This window comes from Aspergillus novofumigatus, assembly GCF_002847465.1.
Source record: "Aspergillus novofumigatus IBT 16806 chromosome Unknown P174scaffold_2, whole genome shotgun sequence".
Taxonomy (NCBI): Eukaryota; Fungi; Ascomycota; class Eurotiomycetes; order Eurotiales; family Aspergillaceae; genus Aspergillus; species Aspergillus novofumigatus.
Window position 1 is genome coordinate 3121884 of NW_020194275.1, and position 15645 is coordinate 3137528.

Sequence of the window (15645 nt, forward strand, 5' to 3'; positions counted from 1 at the left end):
AGCACGTGATGTTACAGTATTTGATCGAATCAAGAAATATCCAGTACTTCAGCTTATTATGGACGTGCTATATAGGTGATTTCGAGTCTATGATACATGAAACCTCGTTAAAACGTATAAGCCAAATTCATCCCAGAGAACGGCTAGCAGAAAGACGTCGGAACAAAAGCAGCAGCTATGTACTCCGGAGCACAAGATCGTAATATAGAATGACGAAGGAAAGTAGAAAGCAATTCAACATCTGAATCGAATCGAAGAGCGACAGGGAAGTGCAGGTCACCGAGGAATAAAAGTTTTCAGATGCAGGAGACGACGATGGAAACCGTACCGTAACGCCAAACGATATGCAAATTAAAAAGTATGATCATTAGTCTTGATTTAGGGGAGTCATATTGGGTGATCTCTGAGATCTCGTCGGACTGCCTGTCCTAGAGCGACGGCCGTTTGTAGTCGGGCCTAGTGCTACTGGAGCCAGGTGGTCCCTACTCTCCGTCCTCACGACCAACCCGGCACGATCCATGGCATTGACGCCAGAATCAGCGGTGATTCCCAGCCCGATGGTCGATGTGGACGAATTGTCCAATCCAAACTTGAAACTAGGAGTGGTTGGACCGCTCCAGGTTGTTGTTCGCTTCGGAGGCACGAAGCCACTCGAATCCGTATCCGAGGAGTGTCTTCTGTCCAGAGAGCCACGACCGGAGCCTACCACACCCAGGTCAATTTCATGGGCACCGTCTTCAAGAACGCGCTCGTATGAATGTGAGCTGCCGCCGAAGAATGGTAATTTGCCAGGGAAGGTTCTCCGCTTCCTGGGGTAGCTCGGATGAGGCCCACCTCCGCGCTTGAAGAGATTTTTGAACATGTGGTAACCTCTCAGTCGACGACTCCGGCCGCAGAGGAAGAATGCAGCCATTGCAATAATAACCAGGAAAAGTAGGAATCCCGGAACCCTGCGCGAAGAATCACCATCAAAGAGCGCATCGTGCCAATTCGCAACGTGAAGCGACTCATTGCTGGGAAATAACTCGACGCTAGGATATTGGAAGTCATTGGGGACACCTGCAACATTGCTGCCAAAGCCAACCGGGAGTGTCTCTTGAGCTTCTTGGACTTCCACTGGAACCTCAGAGCATGCATAAAGCACCATTTTACCCAGTGTCCAGCTAACTTCAGTGGAGTGAATCTTGTGAACCGCTTGAAAAGGATCAAGGAATCCTTTCTCCTTGCCATGGGAGAGAACTTCCTTGGTTCCGTTGTGACCTGAACCAGTAGTATCCTCGAGACCCACGCGAGGGATACCGATGCCGTTGTGCAGCATATTGATGATCCATGAAGCCTTGAAGCAGACCTCGGAAGCCGATTCCCGATCGACCTTCTTTCCCCACGACTGTTTTTCTATATTCTGATCGATGGCTTCCCAATCTTGTGAACAGAACTGTTGTACCCGCTGTTGATAAGTGTTGAAATCGTACGCTTTGTCCTTGTGTCCCATTTCAAAGATCTCATGCGTCGTATGCCAGTACTCGCTGATACCGATGAAATGATTCACATCAAAGTCAATAGCAGGGACATGTACTCCGTGAAGAAGGCAAGGTTCATCCGAACAGGGCGCATCCTTGTCCAAAAGCGGGTATGTTTGTCGCAAGCATTCGTCGAATCGCCCAGTTCCCAGCAGAGATAACTCTGAGGTGTCGTCGGTCCGCAGAGGTTTGCCGTTGATTGTGGTTCGAAGCCCATTGGGGAGACACGGGTCGGGAAGTTCCTTCGCGATTCCGGCTGCGGTTTGTAGGGCCTCCAAATAACGTCTCCGAGCTTCGTGCACGCCAAATTCAAGCCAAGATGTCACAAAAACCCGATGCTCCTGGGTGGAACCGTCAATGTTTCGCAGCCGAAGTAGAGTCAGGTCATTCGCGTGCTTCTCGGTCTCGGTTATATTTGGCGCAAAGGCAATCTGCGCGGATGCACCACCCATATCCAAGAACCCATAAGTATGATGGCCCTTGCCATGATCATGTCCTTTCGGTTCATCGAAGCTGCCCAGCAAATAATTGGTTGCGATCCATCCGTAGAGGGCCTCTGTCACCCCTGGGATGACCTGAATGTGCACACCGCAATCAGGAAGCAGAAAATCATAGTTCTTGCTGGCGTAGGAGCAGATCTGTTGTAAAAGAAGCTCGCGATCACGATTGGGTAAGAGTCGCATCCCAGCAGTGGCTAGTAAAAAGATCGGAGTATCCTTTATCTGATCGGCGGGGACGATCTTGCGCGCATGATCGAAAAGTTCCGCAAGATGATCGGGGCCTACTGCCTCGGGTCTGTCGGCGAACGATGACACGCCTATGACAATGTGATTGTCAGCGAGACGGATTCCGAAGGGAAATTGCAGACATGTACTCTGATATAACCTACCAGGGTGTATCTTTTTCGTCCATTCCGATTTTGTTTTGAGCTCCGGTAATGTTTTCAACTCATCACTTTTAGCGTGCTTGCGAGCAATAGCGGGATCCAACCACCGATAGACGTGCACGCGAGTCCCCTGTCTCAGTTGTTAGCAGGGAAGCAAATCCTTTCACAGTTAAGACGCTTACAGATGATCCCGCATCCAGGACGATGCCATAATGCCCTAATGCGACACGATGGTCAGCTGCCGCTTCAACAGCGAGGAACAAAGTAGCTGAAAAGAGGAGTGGTGGCATACATTTGCCCATTGGTAACGTGGAGGAAAAGCCGATAATTATGATTATATGTCAAGCATTGCCGCCAGATTGGCGACCTTAAAAAGCGAACGTTTGAGAAGCGACAACACTCAGTTGTGAACAGGCGTCGAAGTGAAGCAATGCGACAGCATGCAACCGTAAGCTACACCGGGGGAAAGCGATGGACGACGGAGAAGGCGGGGAAACCGGGGGAGAAGAAACCAAGGCTTAGATGGATCAAACGAATGGCCTTGCTTAAGCAAGATATAAAAAAACAGTACAAGAGGAGAAGACGACGACGAGGCCTAGAAGGAAGACGACAATGATGCGTACAGGGTCTATGTGGAGGGGGAGAGGGAAAAAAAGGGCCAGAAGAAAGTTACGGGGTAACGATAAGACGGGAACGGATGGCGACAGAAACGCGACCACTCCCGTCGCCGATCGCCAGCGGGACCGTACACCAGAATACCACTAGTCTTTATTAGAAGAGGCCTGGAACCATCTGGATATCAGGATTTCATGATAGTGACAGTGGTCATAGATTGCACTCATCGCAACCCGGATATAAATTCCATAATCTTCGAGATATAATTGACTGGATACAATGGCATAAGGAACAATTCTCAATTGGACCCTGTACTAGTCTTTTCGAGAATACGAAAATCCCAAAGGGCATACGTAGTCCAGGCCCAGCCTCAGACGTTCATGTTCCCATCTTCCACCCTCCTTTACAATCAAAACACTGAAAATAGCCCCGAAAAGTGCGCTAAAGAGCACTAAACTTACGCACTCCGGCCGGATTGACGTAAGCTCCCCCCACTTTGCTGAGTTTGTCCGTCGCGTCATTGGCGGAACCTGACAACTTTATCTCCTGCAGTGAGACTGGCTGATAGCCTGATAGTCGATCCTGAGACGTCAAGTGTCATCCATCCACGGTTAGGATTCATCTATGCTATACAGAGTACGTTTTCTGGAAGACTCATGAATATGATTATTGGATTCAAGGTGGCCTTGCAAAGATTGCCCCGTCTGAGTTATAGCGAGTTATTCAAGGCATCCGCTTCCAGTCATGAATCCCTGCTGATGGCAGTGAGCACGGCGTAGTCCTCTGTTCAGGAACATGGTAAACTCCGAATTGAGTCTACCTAGTCTACTCCGTACGTGCTAGATGGGATGCATTCCTCTCCACTCATTCCTGTGTGAGCCTGTAATCCCAAGGATAGCCCACACGGCAACACCCTTTACCAACTCCACTAATAGGGTCATGTCAAACTTCCAAACCCTCGACCTTAATGGACTCCACCTAAGCTAATAAAGCGAAAATCTCATTGTAAGAAACAAATTATCTGACCTACATTGCTTTCCCCGCGTGAGTTTCATCCTTCGAAACTGATGACTGTTTCGAAACCCCGATAATGGTTGGGGTTGTCACAGTAATGGAGTTGTCCACTAAGCTCCAGTCTCCAATCTGTTCTTCAAAGAGCTGAGCCTGGTCAAGTCCAATCATCTCGGATTCCTCATCGACTCGTAGGTTCATCCCCGGGATGAATTTGAGAATGTATAGCAAGACGCAGGAGACCACGAACGAGTAACCCGAGATGGCGCAGATTTCAGCCAGTTGGTAGCCAACCTGGATTCCATTTCCGTCAATCGCTCCACTTGAAAAGGTGAAACCATCAAGGGACGAGATATTCTCAGTTGCGAATAGACCCGTCAGGAACGCGCCGACGATGCCACCCACACCATGGAGCTTGAATACATCCATGCCCTCGTCAATATTCAGCCAGTCATTGATATTCTGCAGGAGCGAGCACACAATGCTGGTGATGAACCCAATACAAGCTGCTAGCCAAACGGGCACGTATCCGGCAGCCGGGGTGATGCCCACCAGACCGGCAATGGCTCCTTCACAGGCTCCAACTACGGAGAATTTTCGCTTGCGTTTGATGTAATCAACCATAGCCCATCCTAAGATGCCTGTGCTCGCTGCCGTATTAGTGTTGAAGATAACCACCATAGAACGCACACTAGCATTGAGAGTTGAGCCGCCCTGTCATTGGTTAGCGGCGCCCCCTTCAAGGCAGACAATTGTTGATAATGACCGTACATTGAATCCCAGCCACCCAAAGCAGATCAGAACGGTTCCGATGAAGACCAAAGTCGTGTTATGAGGTTTGCGCAACGAAACCATGCCATGATCCTTTCGCTTTCCCAGCACCATTGCGTAAGCCAGAGCTGCCCAGCCGGAAGCAATGTGAACAGGGCCACCACCGGCGAAATCCAAAGCTGGAAGATTATAAAGCCAGCCGTGGCTGCTCCATGTCCATCGCGCCACCGGGCAGTAGACGAGTGTGGCCCAGAAGAAGCTGAATATCAACGATGGCAGGATATTTCCACGTTCGAAAGCCCCACCGACGACAATCATCACCTGCCCTAATCAGCGTACGGGTCTCATCTGTCGCAAGTGTGCAGAGGCTCTCACCGTGCAGGCGCAGAAAAGCAGCTGATACAGACAAAACACAATTTCAGGAAGCACTGCAGAACCCGGGGACGGCGCAACAAGGACATCCATCATTCCAAAGTTCTTGAGAGTGCCAATGAACGGACCGCCGTCCCTGGAGTAAGTAAGAGAATAACCCCAGAACATCCATTGAAACGTCGTCCTATTCATGCTCAGTATCATCCAAGTAGTATGGTCTCAGAGAACGTACACTGCGAGGATCATCCAGGACTGGAAAAGCAGAGCCAAGGCAGATTTCCTGCGTGCTAACCCACTATAAAGCAGACCGATTCCAGGCAATATAAGCCAGACAACGAAGCTGCAGGTCATGATATAGACGTAGTGATATTCGAGTCCGGCATACTGCGCATTCACGTCGACTTTGGTCGGATCACCACCTTCGGGTGTCGAGGCATTGTAGATCGGCTATCGTCCGTGAGCCGTCGTCAGTCATATTTCAATTCACAGCGCAAAACAGCTTCATGAAGATTTGTACATTAACATACCTGACTCATACTGCGGGGTGTTCGTCGCGCAGCTACGCTTTCGACTCCCTCTTTCGGCTCGCAATCGAATAGCTATACGGATATTCGTAGCGATTAGGGGCCCTTCAAAAAGGCTCTGCCACATTTGTCTATTCTTGTTTCTCGAACTCTTCGTTCGCGACCACCGAAGCAGGCTCCATCATGGCAAATGATACGCACAGAGCAAATCATGAAATTCATCGGGAACAACTTACTCACAACAGCACAAGAACGACGCTTATCTATTCGCGCCAAGATCTAGGAAGCCAACTTAAGCTCCATAATCACGATAACACAGCATGAGTAACTGGATAGCAGTGGTTCTGGTCGTTCTTTTGTTGCTGTTGCCAAGTTGCAGGGAGGCCAAACTCTCAAAGAATGCTGATAAGGTGCAAGGCTGCAGCTGATGCTCTTATTAACCCCGGATCTTTCATCTATCTAGGGTTTAGAGCTGTATCAGCCTGCTTGTAACGGGAAATGCAATGCGTGAGGGCCGATGGCGATCATTGGTGGTAGATAACCGAAGTCTATCAGGGTTGCAATCCGATAGGAAATGTCGATTGGGGCTTTGCACCGATTTATATTACAGGCCGGACTTGACCTGATATACATTAACAATAAATCTGCATATCAGTAGCAGAAAGATGTAGCCGCCCAATGTAGTGTAACTGCACCATGAAGCCCAACTCTGCAGAAAGCGTGGTCTTCCATGGAATGAGATACATTTAAAATGTATATGTACACAATTAGTTACAATGTAGAGTGTATGCATACAGTGAGAAAATATGGGAAATTGGAGGCAAAATGGGTACAACAACCCTATGCTGTTCGGAGGGGTATTGGCAAGAAAGGGAAACCGTTCAAGAAAACGTCAATGGGCAAATATCAAAAAAGATATAACGATTCATAAGCCATCAGGCCCCGTTAGAGTTTCGACGGCGTAATGACGTTTCTACGCATCGTTCGTGTCGAAACATCAACGTTATTCGTCGGGTCAGGGCTTGCTGCACTCTCAAATAATTTGCGGCCGACAGTATCGGTCATTATAAGAACACGCGATGACACCGTAGCTCCGTCCCGACGGTTTTTGCTATATGAGTGTCAGTAGAAACGAAAGAAACTGCAGGAGTATGGGGAAGTTAGTCGTCACTTACCCTTCACGTCTTGACTGAGCGATCAACTCGGTGAAATCCCATAGACGGCCGCGGGGCAAGAGTTTGCCTGTTGCTGGGTCGCGCTCTGGGGTCCATTCGGGGCAAGCTTGATTGTAGGACCTGTGCGAGACTCTTTGCTCTTCGCGACAAGAATGATTCCTTCTTCAGCAAAACGTTGGTAAGAATTCTTGAGCGTTTCCTTGTTCACAGCCTCAAAGTAAGAGAGATCTCCCTGGTGGTACAGGGTTTTGCCAAGCTACAGAGGGTATTAGATACCATCATGGACGAAGCGGTCTTAGAAAAACACTTACGATCTGCGCACTGTCTTGCGCTTTCTTTTGGTCAATCCAAACGTCCTTTGGCCCATCCAGAGGCGGGGTCAGCCCCATGAGGGACACTGCGCCAAGCCAGGCCGCCTCAATGAAAGGCCAAATAAGGAAACAATAGAAGTCGTAGTTCTCTCTTCCGCGCTGACGCTCAGCCTCACTAAGTTCAACAAAGAGTGGCTTCCCGGAGGAATCTCTGGAGACCGTAATGACTTCGTCCTTCTCCAGTCCTCGAAGTGTTTTCTCGAGATTAGTCGTCAAACCCTCAGGAGGGAAAATGAATTCACCACGAAACAGCTGCAGCGAGTCAGTACCTTTGTGTCCGTTGTAAACACGGTAGGCATACCTGTGATAGGAATGAGACCTGTCTCAGAAGATCTTCGAACGAAATGCGTTGGTGTGCAGGACCACCGCCCTGTTTGACCCTTGTGTACATAGCCGCAGAGACAAGTGCTTCCGTTATGAACAAATGGATTGTCATGTTGCGGTAGAATGAGAGCTGGAAGCGGTCTATAGCATAAAAGGTAGGCTCGGCTAAACCGGTTACCTCGCCCACGAGCTTGGGGCCCAGGACTTCCAGAGCACGATCTACGACGAGTTCAGTGGGAGATCGATAGAAATGAGCAACACGCCCTCCTTTCGCTCGGACCCGCTCGCAGAGCCATTCGACACGGCGTACCAGCTCTCCCTTGCCAACACCACGACCACGGAGAGTCAATAAAACGGTACCAACAAGAGCAGTTGGCATCATCACGGACACATTGTTAATATCAGAGAGAACTCGGTACCCCAGCGTTCTCAAAATGCGTCCTCTTTCTGTGTAGCTCAGCTTCTGACCAGACTTTGCGTCGATCTGGTTGGGCAGCCGACTCAGTTGCTGCGTGATGAACTCTCGCAAACTCCATGGCTCATGGAACCGAACATCGACCCGCCCCAACTTCAATGACAGAACAGAAGACGACGAAAGCAGGTCAGCCAAATTTTCTTTCCGCTTCGGCTGGCCAAGTAGCTCGCTAATGTAGGACCTATTTAATGCGTCAGAAAAGTGTGATAGGGAACCAATGTTCTGGGGTACCATACTCGGTCTCAATGACCTTGTCATACTGCGTGCTTACGGGACAAATAATGGTGTCTTCAACCCGTCCTGATAGGAGGCTGTCCACAATGAAATTCAGGATACCGAATTTTGGTGACAAGAGCTTGCCCGTCCGTGACCGTCCCCCTTCAATGAAGCACTCGAAATTAAACCCTTTCTGCAAAAGTGTATCGATGTATGCCTGAACAACGGTATGATACAGTGGGTCATTCCCAAAACTTCTCCTGATCCACATAGCGCCTGAAATGGTTAGCTGCGATGATAGGAAATCGGCGTGATGATGGACTGTACCTGCGTGTTGTAGAAAAGGGCCCAGTAAAGGAATGTTGAGATTGTCACCGGCCACGACGATCGGCAAGCCAATTCCCAGACGATAGCAAATAAGCTGCAGTGATACGTAGTCTACATGAGACTTGTGGCATGGCAAAAAGACGATAGATTGCTTCTTTTTTGCCGCTTCCTGGGCGACCGATCGCAAGCGCAGAACTTCCTCGCTGGATACGTGGATTCCTGGAACAATAAGGTCAACAATCTGCAGTCATCACACAGGAAAACAGTTTTAGAGGCACCCTCACCCTGATGGTAGGCTCGTGTGAGAAGTTGGGTGCAAAGATAATATGCCCCTCGGATGAATGTCTTACTCTCCATCTTGCAGATCATATTATCCATCATTGTATCAACAACCTCCTTCAAATTGCTCTCAATCTCAGCCCGGCGCTGCTTTTTCCTTTTCGATACAGGGTCCTGGCCTATCTGTAGGAGTCCTTCCTTTTCCTCTACCGCAAGGCGCATCTCTGCTAACTCCTTGACCTTCGCTTGGAGAATTGGACTGGCAAGGATGCTCGACTTGATCCGTTCAGAGAACCCCGGGTAAAATATAGGTTGTCCGATCACATCGTTGTATGCGCGCCATCCTGTTCCCGACATGTAGAGGCTAACTTCTCGCAAGAAGTCAAAAGGATTCTCACGAAAGCGCGCCATATGAGAAACGAGGTTGCGCTCCGTAATTGGGCCATCCTGAGGTCCCCCAGTGTATCCGCTTGGATGAATTGTTACCTTATCACCAACAATCTCCAGGTCGGGGCCTCCATGGGCGCCTTTTCCACCGGCATCCTCAATCGGAGCTAAAGGCGATTGTTGCGGGGAAGGGGAAGTAAAGTGAGTGTTATCGAAGACGCGAAACGCCGGTCCAAATCGCATCTAATCGGGAACGAGAGGACGCAGGAGGTCAGATAAGTCGTCGTCCGTCAGTTGATTGACAACAAGCATCCAGAGCCATGACCAAGCCTGGATAGTTATATCCCTGCCAGCTCTCCGTCTTCCCAACAAAAGCCGCAGATCTTCCGCTGGACTCTCAGACTCTTGGGTTACTTTCCCCAGAATACCTCGGATATTAGTCATGTGATATATGTCATGCCATTATTACCTTCCGGTAAGGTACGGAGTACGCTGTACGGGTCCGCAATACACAACACTAAGCCCGATAGGGTAAGCGACAGGGAAAAAAGAGCTAATAAGGCTCCAAAGGATGAGGTCAACGCAGCAGCCACCAGCACGACCATCGAACACAGCAGGCATTCAAGCAATCAGAGAGCATGACTGTGCTTGTCAATGGCCTCATCCCACTTTGGAAGCTTCGTTATATGAACGTCAGGCTGTTTAGTGGTGCCTGAGCCGTCGTTGCTGCTCCACAGCGGGATTCGCCCTACTGCACAACCCTGGAGTCCTTGATCCACTGACCATCATAAATACGGCGCAGCCATGTCGCGTTGGCTGAGAGCTTTTTCGAGTATGACTCCCTTGTCTCTGTGACCGGAGAAACGTGGTGCACTTTCTGACTTCTGCCTGTCTTTGATAGCTACAACGTCGTTGTTCAATTCCACAATGGCTTCTCGCCAGCACTCGTTCGAGGTGTTCCGCGATGTAGCCCCCTCCGAAAGATGCGCCGACAACTGCTGCTGTCGAACAGGACTGTAGGCCTCGTTCCCACAATGGGAGCTCTGCACGAAGGTCATCTCTCGTTGATGCGACAGGCAGCGGCGGATAACACCGACGTCTTTGTCAGTATCTACGTTAACCCAACTCAATTCGGAGTCAATGAAGATCTAGCGAGCTACCCTCGTACGTGGGACAGTGACGTGGCGAAAATTGAACAATTGAACGAAGAATTGTCTCGCCAGGGTGAGAAATATGGCCGTGTCACGGCTATCCTAGCGCCTACGTCTAAGGTCATGTATCCTACATTGCCGCCATCATCCGAGGTAGACGGTGATGGTTCGTTTGTCACAATCACACCCATTTCAAAGAAGCTCGAAGGTGCTTCCCGTCCCGTCTTCTTTCGCGGAGTTGCCACAGTTTGCATGAAGCTCTTCAATATTGTCTGCGCCGACCGCGCATACTTTGGGCAGAAAGACGTTCAACAAACAGTTGTGATCAAGCGGATGGTGAAAGACTTCCATATCCCGACGGAGATCAAAATTGGTGCTACAGTTCGCGAAAGTGATGGACTAGCAATGAGTTCGAGAAATGTTTACCTGGGTTCCAGACGACGTGCCGTTGGTCTTGTTCTCTTCAACGCCTTGAAAGCAGCTGAAGACGCATACCTGTCTGGCAAAAACAACCGAAACGAGATTTTGGATGCCGCCAATCGCATGACACGGAAGGTGCTCGGCGAGCAGCAGGCTTTGAAGCCCGCAGAAAGGGCGCTTTACGAGGTTGACTATATCTCCCTCGCGGATCCTGATACTTTGGATGAATTGGAGGTTGTTGATCGCTCGAGAGGTGCCATCTTGAGTGGTGCAATCAAAATGGCTCCTCTAGAGGCGTCAAATCCCGGTGAAGATTGTGGACTTGGTGATGGGAAGGTACCTGTACGGCTGATTGACAATCTGATCTTGACACCCCGGGTTTGACCGTTCACCAACATCCATCGAGTCATACCTTTGATGCGACCATATTGGGTGCCCTTCTTACATCACTTATCGGGGGTTGGAATAGTGTTTGCATATGCCCCGGCGGCAGGGGCAGGTCTTGTATTACGCAAAAATTTAGCACATATTCAGCCAAAGAAACGTTTGCATCTGAAGCTCAAAAGGCTATTCCTATTGATCGCATATCCAGCCAAGCTAGACTGCTTAAGGACATCGCCCTCAATTACATGCACACAATCAGAAATCGGAAACTCCAGCCCATTATTTTACGAAATTAGACGCTGAGTATTCCGATCTACCTGCCATTATATAATCTATGTACAAGTAGACAGCAACGTGAGCATCATCGAACAAAACGTGGTGCCAAAACAGGAAACTAGGGCAGCCTGTGAGGGCTCGGGAGCAAATCGGCCCGAGAAAATTTCCCTGCGCAGTAAAGTCTTTTCCCGCATATCCAAAGCAAGAACGGCAATGACTGATAACAAACGGCCGTGCATTCCAGCCCAACAAATCTCCTCATGGCGGACGACGGTTTGCTCCTGAACTTCTCCCTCGGTGATAATAACATCATCCAGCCAGAAACGAAGCTCAAGGGCGGAACATGGCGGGACCGGCTCAGCGCAAAGAAAATCGCCAAGCACCATGCCAAAGGCCCCAGGCAAGCCGGCGACGAAGACAGTGCACCCAGAGCCCCGCGTAACCCCAATAGAATCGAAGTACCGTCGTCGCGGCCGACCAAGAGACAGAGGACAGATGGAGGCGATAGCGGGAAGCAACAGTCGCACGCGCATCCGCATTCCAACCAACCCCGCCAATTCATTTCGTCGTTGTTCTCGAAAAACCCGGAACCACAGAAAGCCGAAGAAGTGAAGGAAGAAGGGCACGTGGAGGACGCTAAACCGACGAACGCGCCGCTCATCGATGGACTAGATACATTTACGAATCTGGGGCTGTCGCCGAATCTGGCCGCGCATCTTCTTACGAAACTGGAGCTGAAGGCTCCGACGGCTATTCAGAAGGCGTCTATCTCACAGCTTCTGAAGGAAGAGGGCGATGCTTTTATCCAAGCGGAGACTGGATCTGGAAAGACGCTGGCGTATCTTCTTCCCTTGGTGCAGAGGATCATGGCTCTCTCGAAGCCTGGCGAGCAGACGGACGCAAAGGGCCAGCCTATCGTACACCGCGACAGCGGCTTGTTTGCTATCGTTTTGGCCCCTACTCGTGAGCTGTGCAAGCAGATCTCTGTTGTGCTGGAGAATTTGCTGCGCTGTGCGCATTGGATTGTGGCGGGGACTGTCATTGGTGGTGAGAAGAAGAAGTCAGAGAAGGCTAGACTACGGAAAGGGCTCAATATCCTTGTAGCTACGCCTGGACGACTGGCGGATCATCTGGATAATACGCAGGCATTGGATGTAAGCAATGTGCGATGGTTAGTGCTTGACGAAGGTGACCGATTGATGGAGCTGGGTTTTGAGGAGGAGATTCAGGGGATAGTGAAGAAACTCGATGCGCGGCAGCGTCCCAGTCGCATACCTGGGGTTCCTACGCGGAGAACGACAATTCTTTGTTCAGCTACGCTAAAAATGAGCGTACAGAAGCTTGGTGAAATCAGCTTGAAAGATGCAGTCCACATCAGAGCGGACCCAGAGGACGAGGATGAGAAAGCCAGGAGGAGCAAAGAGGAAGAATCCGCCTATCGCGTGCCCGCTCAGCTCAAACAATCGTACGCTGTCGTTGCGGCAAAGCTGCGCCTGGTCACGCTGACCGCTTTCTTCAAACGCACTTTTATGAGGAAGGGATCAGTCATGAAGGCTATCATTTTTGTCTCCTGTGCTGACTCAGTCGACTTCCACTTTGAAATATTTACACGGAAACAAGCGAAGAAGGATGGCGACGAGCCTAGCGGTACAGAGAAAGCAGAAGATAAACCTCCATCGTCGCCTCATGGTACCATAGCACCTGCCACAGCCTTTTCGAATCCGTCAAATCCGGTGACTTTGTTCCGACTCCACGGTTCCCTACCTCAGAACGTCCGAACTTCTACTCTTGGAGCGTTTACGAAGAATAAGGAAGCATCTGTCCTGATCTGTACTGATGTGGCCTCTCGTGGTTTGGATCTGCCAAATGTCGATCTGGTTGTGGAGTACGATCCAGCATTCAGCGCGGAAGACCACTTGCACAGAATTGGACGTACAGCTCGTGTAGGCCGTGATGGTCGGGCACTAATCTTCCTTCAGCCTGGATGCGAGGAGAATTATGTCGAAGTTCTCAAGAGGGGCTATCGCGACGGCGGAAAGGCGCTTACTCGCACGGATGCCAACGATATTCTCAAGCGCGGATTTGGCGGCAATGTGGAAAGCGGAAACAAGGACTGGGAGACGAAAGCGACGGATTGGCAGTGCGAGGTTGAACGGTGGGCGCTGGAGAACCCGGAATATCTCGAGATGGCTCGGAGAGCCTTCCAATCGCACATCCGTGCGTATGCCACCCACATCGCAGCCGAACGGAGCATGTTCAACATCAAAGAGCTCCACCTGGGCCATCTCGCCAAGGCATTTGCGCTGCGTGACCGTCCCAGTAAAATCAATGTACCCGGTTTACGACAAGGAAAGGAGGAGACGAAGAAGGACTTCAAGTCTGAGAGGAATTCAGCCGCAGGAAAGAAGAGGAAGGCTGGTGGTGCAGATCTTGCTGATGATATACCGTCTGCCAACAACACGGCGACGGCGGCCCAGAAGATGAGGGCTAAGATGAAAGAACACATGGCTGGTGCAAACGAGTTCAACCTTGCCTAGTCTGTGCTTCGGCTGTATATAGAAGAGCGGTGACTCATTTCAGTAGATATCCCATAATGAAATCTTACCATCTTTTGACCCAGCAGCCAACCAGTGGGTGGTTTGCACCTTTTTGTATCTCTGATGCTGCATAGCTGCGAGGGTATAGGCATTCTCCCCTCGTGTTGTGACCTGTTGATGGCTGGCGTGCGAATCGTTTTCGACTCCTTCGGCGCTTGAGTCCTCCGTCGGCGAAAAATCTGATTTCGCTACAGTAGGGACCTCCGCGAACCCAATCGTATAACATCCCTCTTTGTGCCATTTCAACACTGCGAGTTCCTTCATGGTCTTGCACGAGTACACTCGAATTCTACTATCCCAACCCGCCGTCGCAAAGATCTTTCCATCAGATCTGATGCGGATACCCTGCTGGCCGGCATGTTTTGTATTAACTGTCTTCAAAACTGCCTCCTCCGGTCGATTGGTCGATGGGTGACTACGCTCACCCAAGCGCGGAATAGGATGCTTCACCAGCAACGCGTCAGCAGACGAGGAAAGGAAATAATTCCCCTGAGGGAAGACGTCAAGAGACAAGACCGGTTGGCTATGAGGTCGACAGGCATAGAGCTTCTCCCACTTCCAGGAAGCGGTAGTCCCCTGTAAGATATCTTGTTCTTTAACAAGCCCACGGCGGGCAAAAAGCATGACATGCCCGTCTTCATACGCCGATGCAACATATAGATCCCCAGGCAGTCCCGTGAACAAATGAGCAGCCATGACCATTCCGGTATCCGTAGTCGTATCCGCAGGAATGGTACACACTCGCCTCTCGAGCGGAAGATGGAACAGATCAATAGCGCCTGAGTTCAGGGCGTTAGGAACGGCTATCAGCGCGGGCGACCGCGGCGCCTCCTGCGGCGTAGCATCTGCGGATTCTTCCGTCGCATTGGCACCTCGACTGTTCTCCGCACACAAGCTCTCTCTTAGAAAAAGCAGCGAGAATGCACAGAAGTTCAGCGCGTTCACAGGAAGAGAATGCATGAGCCAGGGCTGGCTGGCGGTGTTTGCCTGAGGTCCCTCGCCGATATCGACGGGCAGAGTTTTCTGAAGGACTTCTTCGTCCTGGCGGCGGAATCTCCACACCCGCAGTTTATGGTCTCTTCCGTGTCTGAGCAATCTAGTTAGCAATTGTCTGATACCGGAAGTAAGCGCAAGCATACGTATATACGTCTGTTTCTGCTCTCGCAGCGGAAGTAAAACCCTTGACTTCAAGAATTGCCCCTTCGTGCGCTTTCCATGCCGCCACTGGACGTTTCATCACCAAGTCCCAGACAATTACCCATCCATCCGCGTCGGCTGAGATTAGCCGCAAATTCTGGTTGAACAGATGCAGCGCATGGATTGGGGCTGCATGTCCGCGAAGGATATAGATAGGTGTTGCTTGAGAGCGGGCCACCTGGCTAGCGAACTCGCTAGGCTCGCTCATTTGTTCGTTGGAATGGACAGAAGTATGTATCAAGTCAAATGATTCGGGCCAAGATCTTCGTGAATTTGATGCTCTCTATCCTTACTGCACGCTTGCGTTGATGGAGAAAGAAACAGAGATGCGCAGTTCAACGGAAGAGCCAAGTCTTGGCACTCTCTC

At 50.4% G+C, this 15645-nt stretch overlaps 6 protein-coding genes across 6 annotated transcripts; 2 read left to right on the forward strand and 4 right to left on the reverse strand.

The window, feature by feature from the left end:
• Positions 1 to 46: 46 nt before the first annotated feature.
• P174DRAFT_402517 (putative nucleoside diphosphatase (Ynd1)) lies at positions 47 to 3031 on the reverse strand. The gene is made up of 4 exons (XM_024823958.1): positions 2699 to 3031; positions 2589 to 2623; positions 2410 to 2536; positions 47 to 2337 (listed from the first exon to the last, which is right to left on the reverse strand). Exons 1-4 carry the CDS (start codon positions 2706 to 2708, stop codon positions 368 to 370), a joined length of 2142 nt encoding a protein of 713 aa, XP_024685972.1. The 5' UTR covers positions 2709 to 3031; the 3' UTR covers positions 47 to 367.
• Positions 3032 to 4020: 989 nt separating this feature from the next.
• Positions 4021 to 6188, reverse strand: P174DRAFT_449014 (ammonium transporter). Its single transcript, XM_024828804.1, has 5 exons — positions 5703 to 6188; positions 5408 to 5622; positions 5179 to 5359; positions 4804 to 5124; positions 4021 to 4746 (listed from the first exon to the last, which is right to left on the reverse strand). The coding sequence occupies exons 1-5, from the start codon at positions 5709 to 5711 to the stop codon at positions 4048 to 4050; spliced, it is 1425 nt and encodes a 474-aa protein (XP_024685973.1). The 5' UTR covers positions 5712 to 6188; the 3' UTR covers positions 4021 to 4047.
• A 229-nt stretch (positions 6189 to 6417) lies between these two features.
• P174DRAFT_439155 (lysophospholipid acyltransferase family protein) lies at positions 6418 to 9379 on the reverse strand (the record flags this gene model as incomplete). Its single annotated transcript, XM_024826726.1, has 8 exons — positions 6418 to 6810; positions 6875 to 6957; positions 7023 to 7130; positions 7186 to 7497; positions 7547 to 8225; positions 8281 to 8536; positions 8588 to 8806; positions 8872 to 9379. Coding segments are annotated over 8 exons (2331 nt in total), but the record flags the coding sequence as incomplete, so codon positions are not given.
• A 467-nt stretch (positions 9380 to 9846) lies between these two features.
• P174DRAFT_501965 (pantoate--beta-alanine ligase PAN6) lies at positions 9847 to 11384 on the forward strand. The gene is made up of 2 exons (XM_024831061.1): positions 9847 to 10085; positions 10155 to 11384. The coding sequence occupies exon 2, from the start codon at positions 10237 to 10239 to the stop codon at positions 11206 to 11208; it is 972 nt and encodes a 323-aa protein (XP_024685975.1). The 5' UTR covers positions 9847 to 10085; positions 10155 to 10236; the 3' UTR covers positions 11209 to 11384.
• Positions 11385 to 11692: 308 nt separating this feature from the next.
• dbp7 (putative ATP-dependent RNA helicase) lies at positions 11693 to 14091 on the forward strand. Its single transcript, XM_024826727.1, has one exon. The coding sequence runs from the start codon at positions 11745 to 11747 to the stop codon at positions 14019 to 14021; it is 2277 nt and encodes a 758-aa protein (XP_024685976.1). The 5' UTR covers positions 11693 to 11744; the 3' UTR covers positions 14022 to 14091.
• On the reverse strand, positions 13849 to 15562 carry P174DRAFT_108911 (WD40 repeat domain-containing protein). The gene is made up of 2 exons (XM_024821009.1): positions 15221 to 15562; positions 13849 to 15168 (listed from the first exon to the last, which is right to left on the reverse strand). Exons 1-2 carry the CDS (start codon positions 15484 to 15486, stop codon positions 14061 to 14063), a joined length of 1374 nt encoding a protein of 457 aa, XP_024685977.1. The 5' UTR covers positions 15487 to 15562; the 3' UTR covers positions 13849 to 14060.
• Between the last annotated feature and the right edge of the window lie 83 nt (positions 15563 to 15645).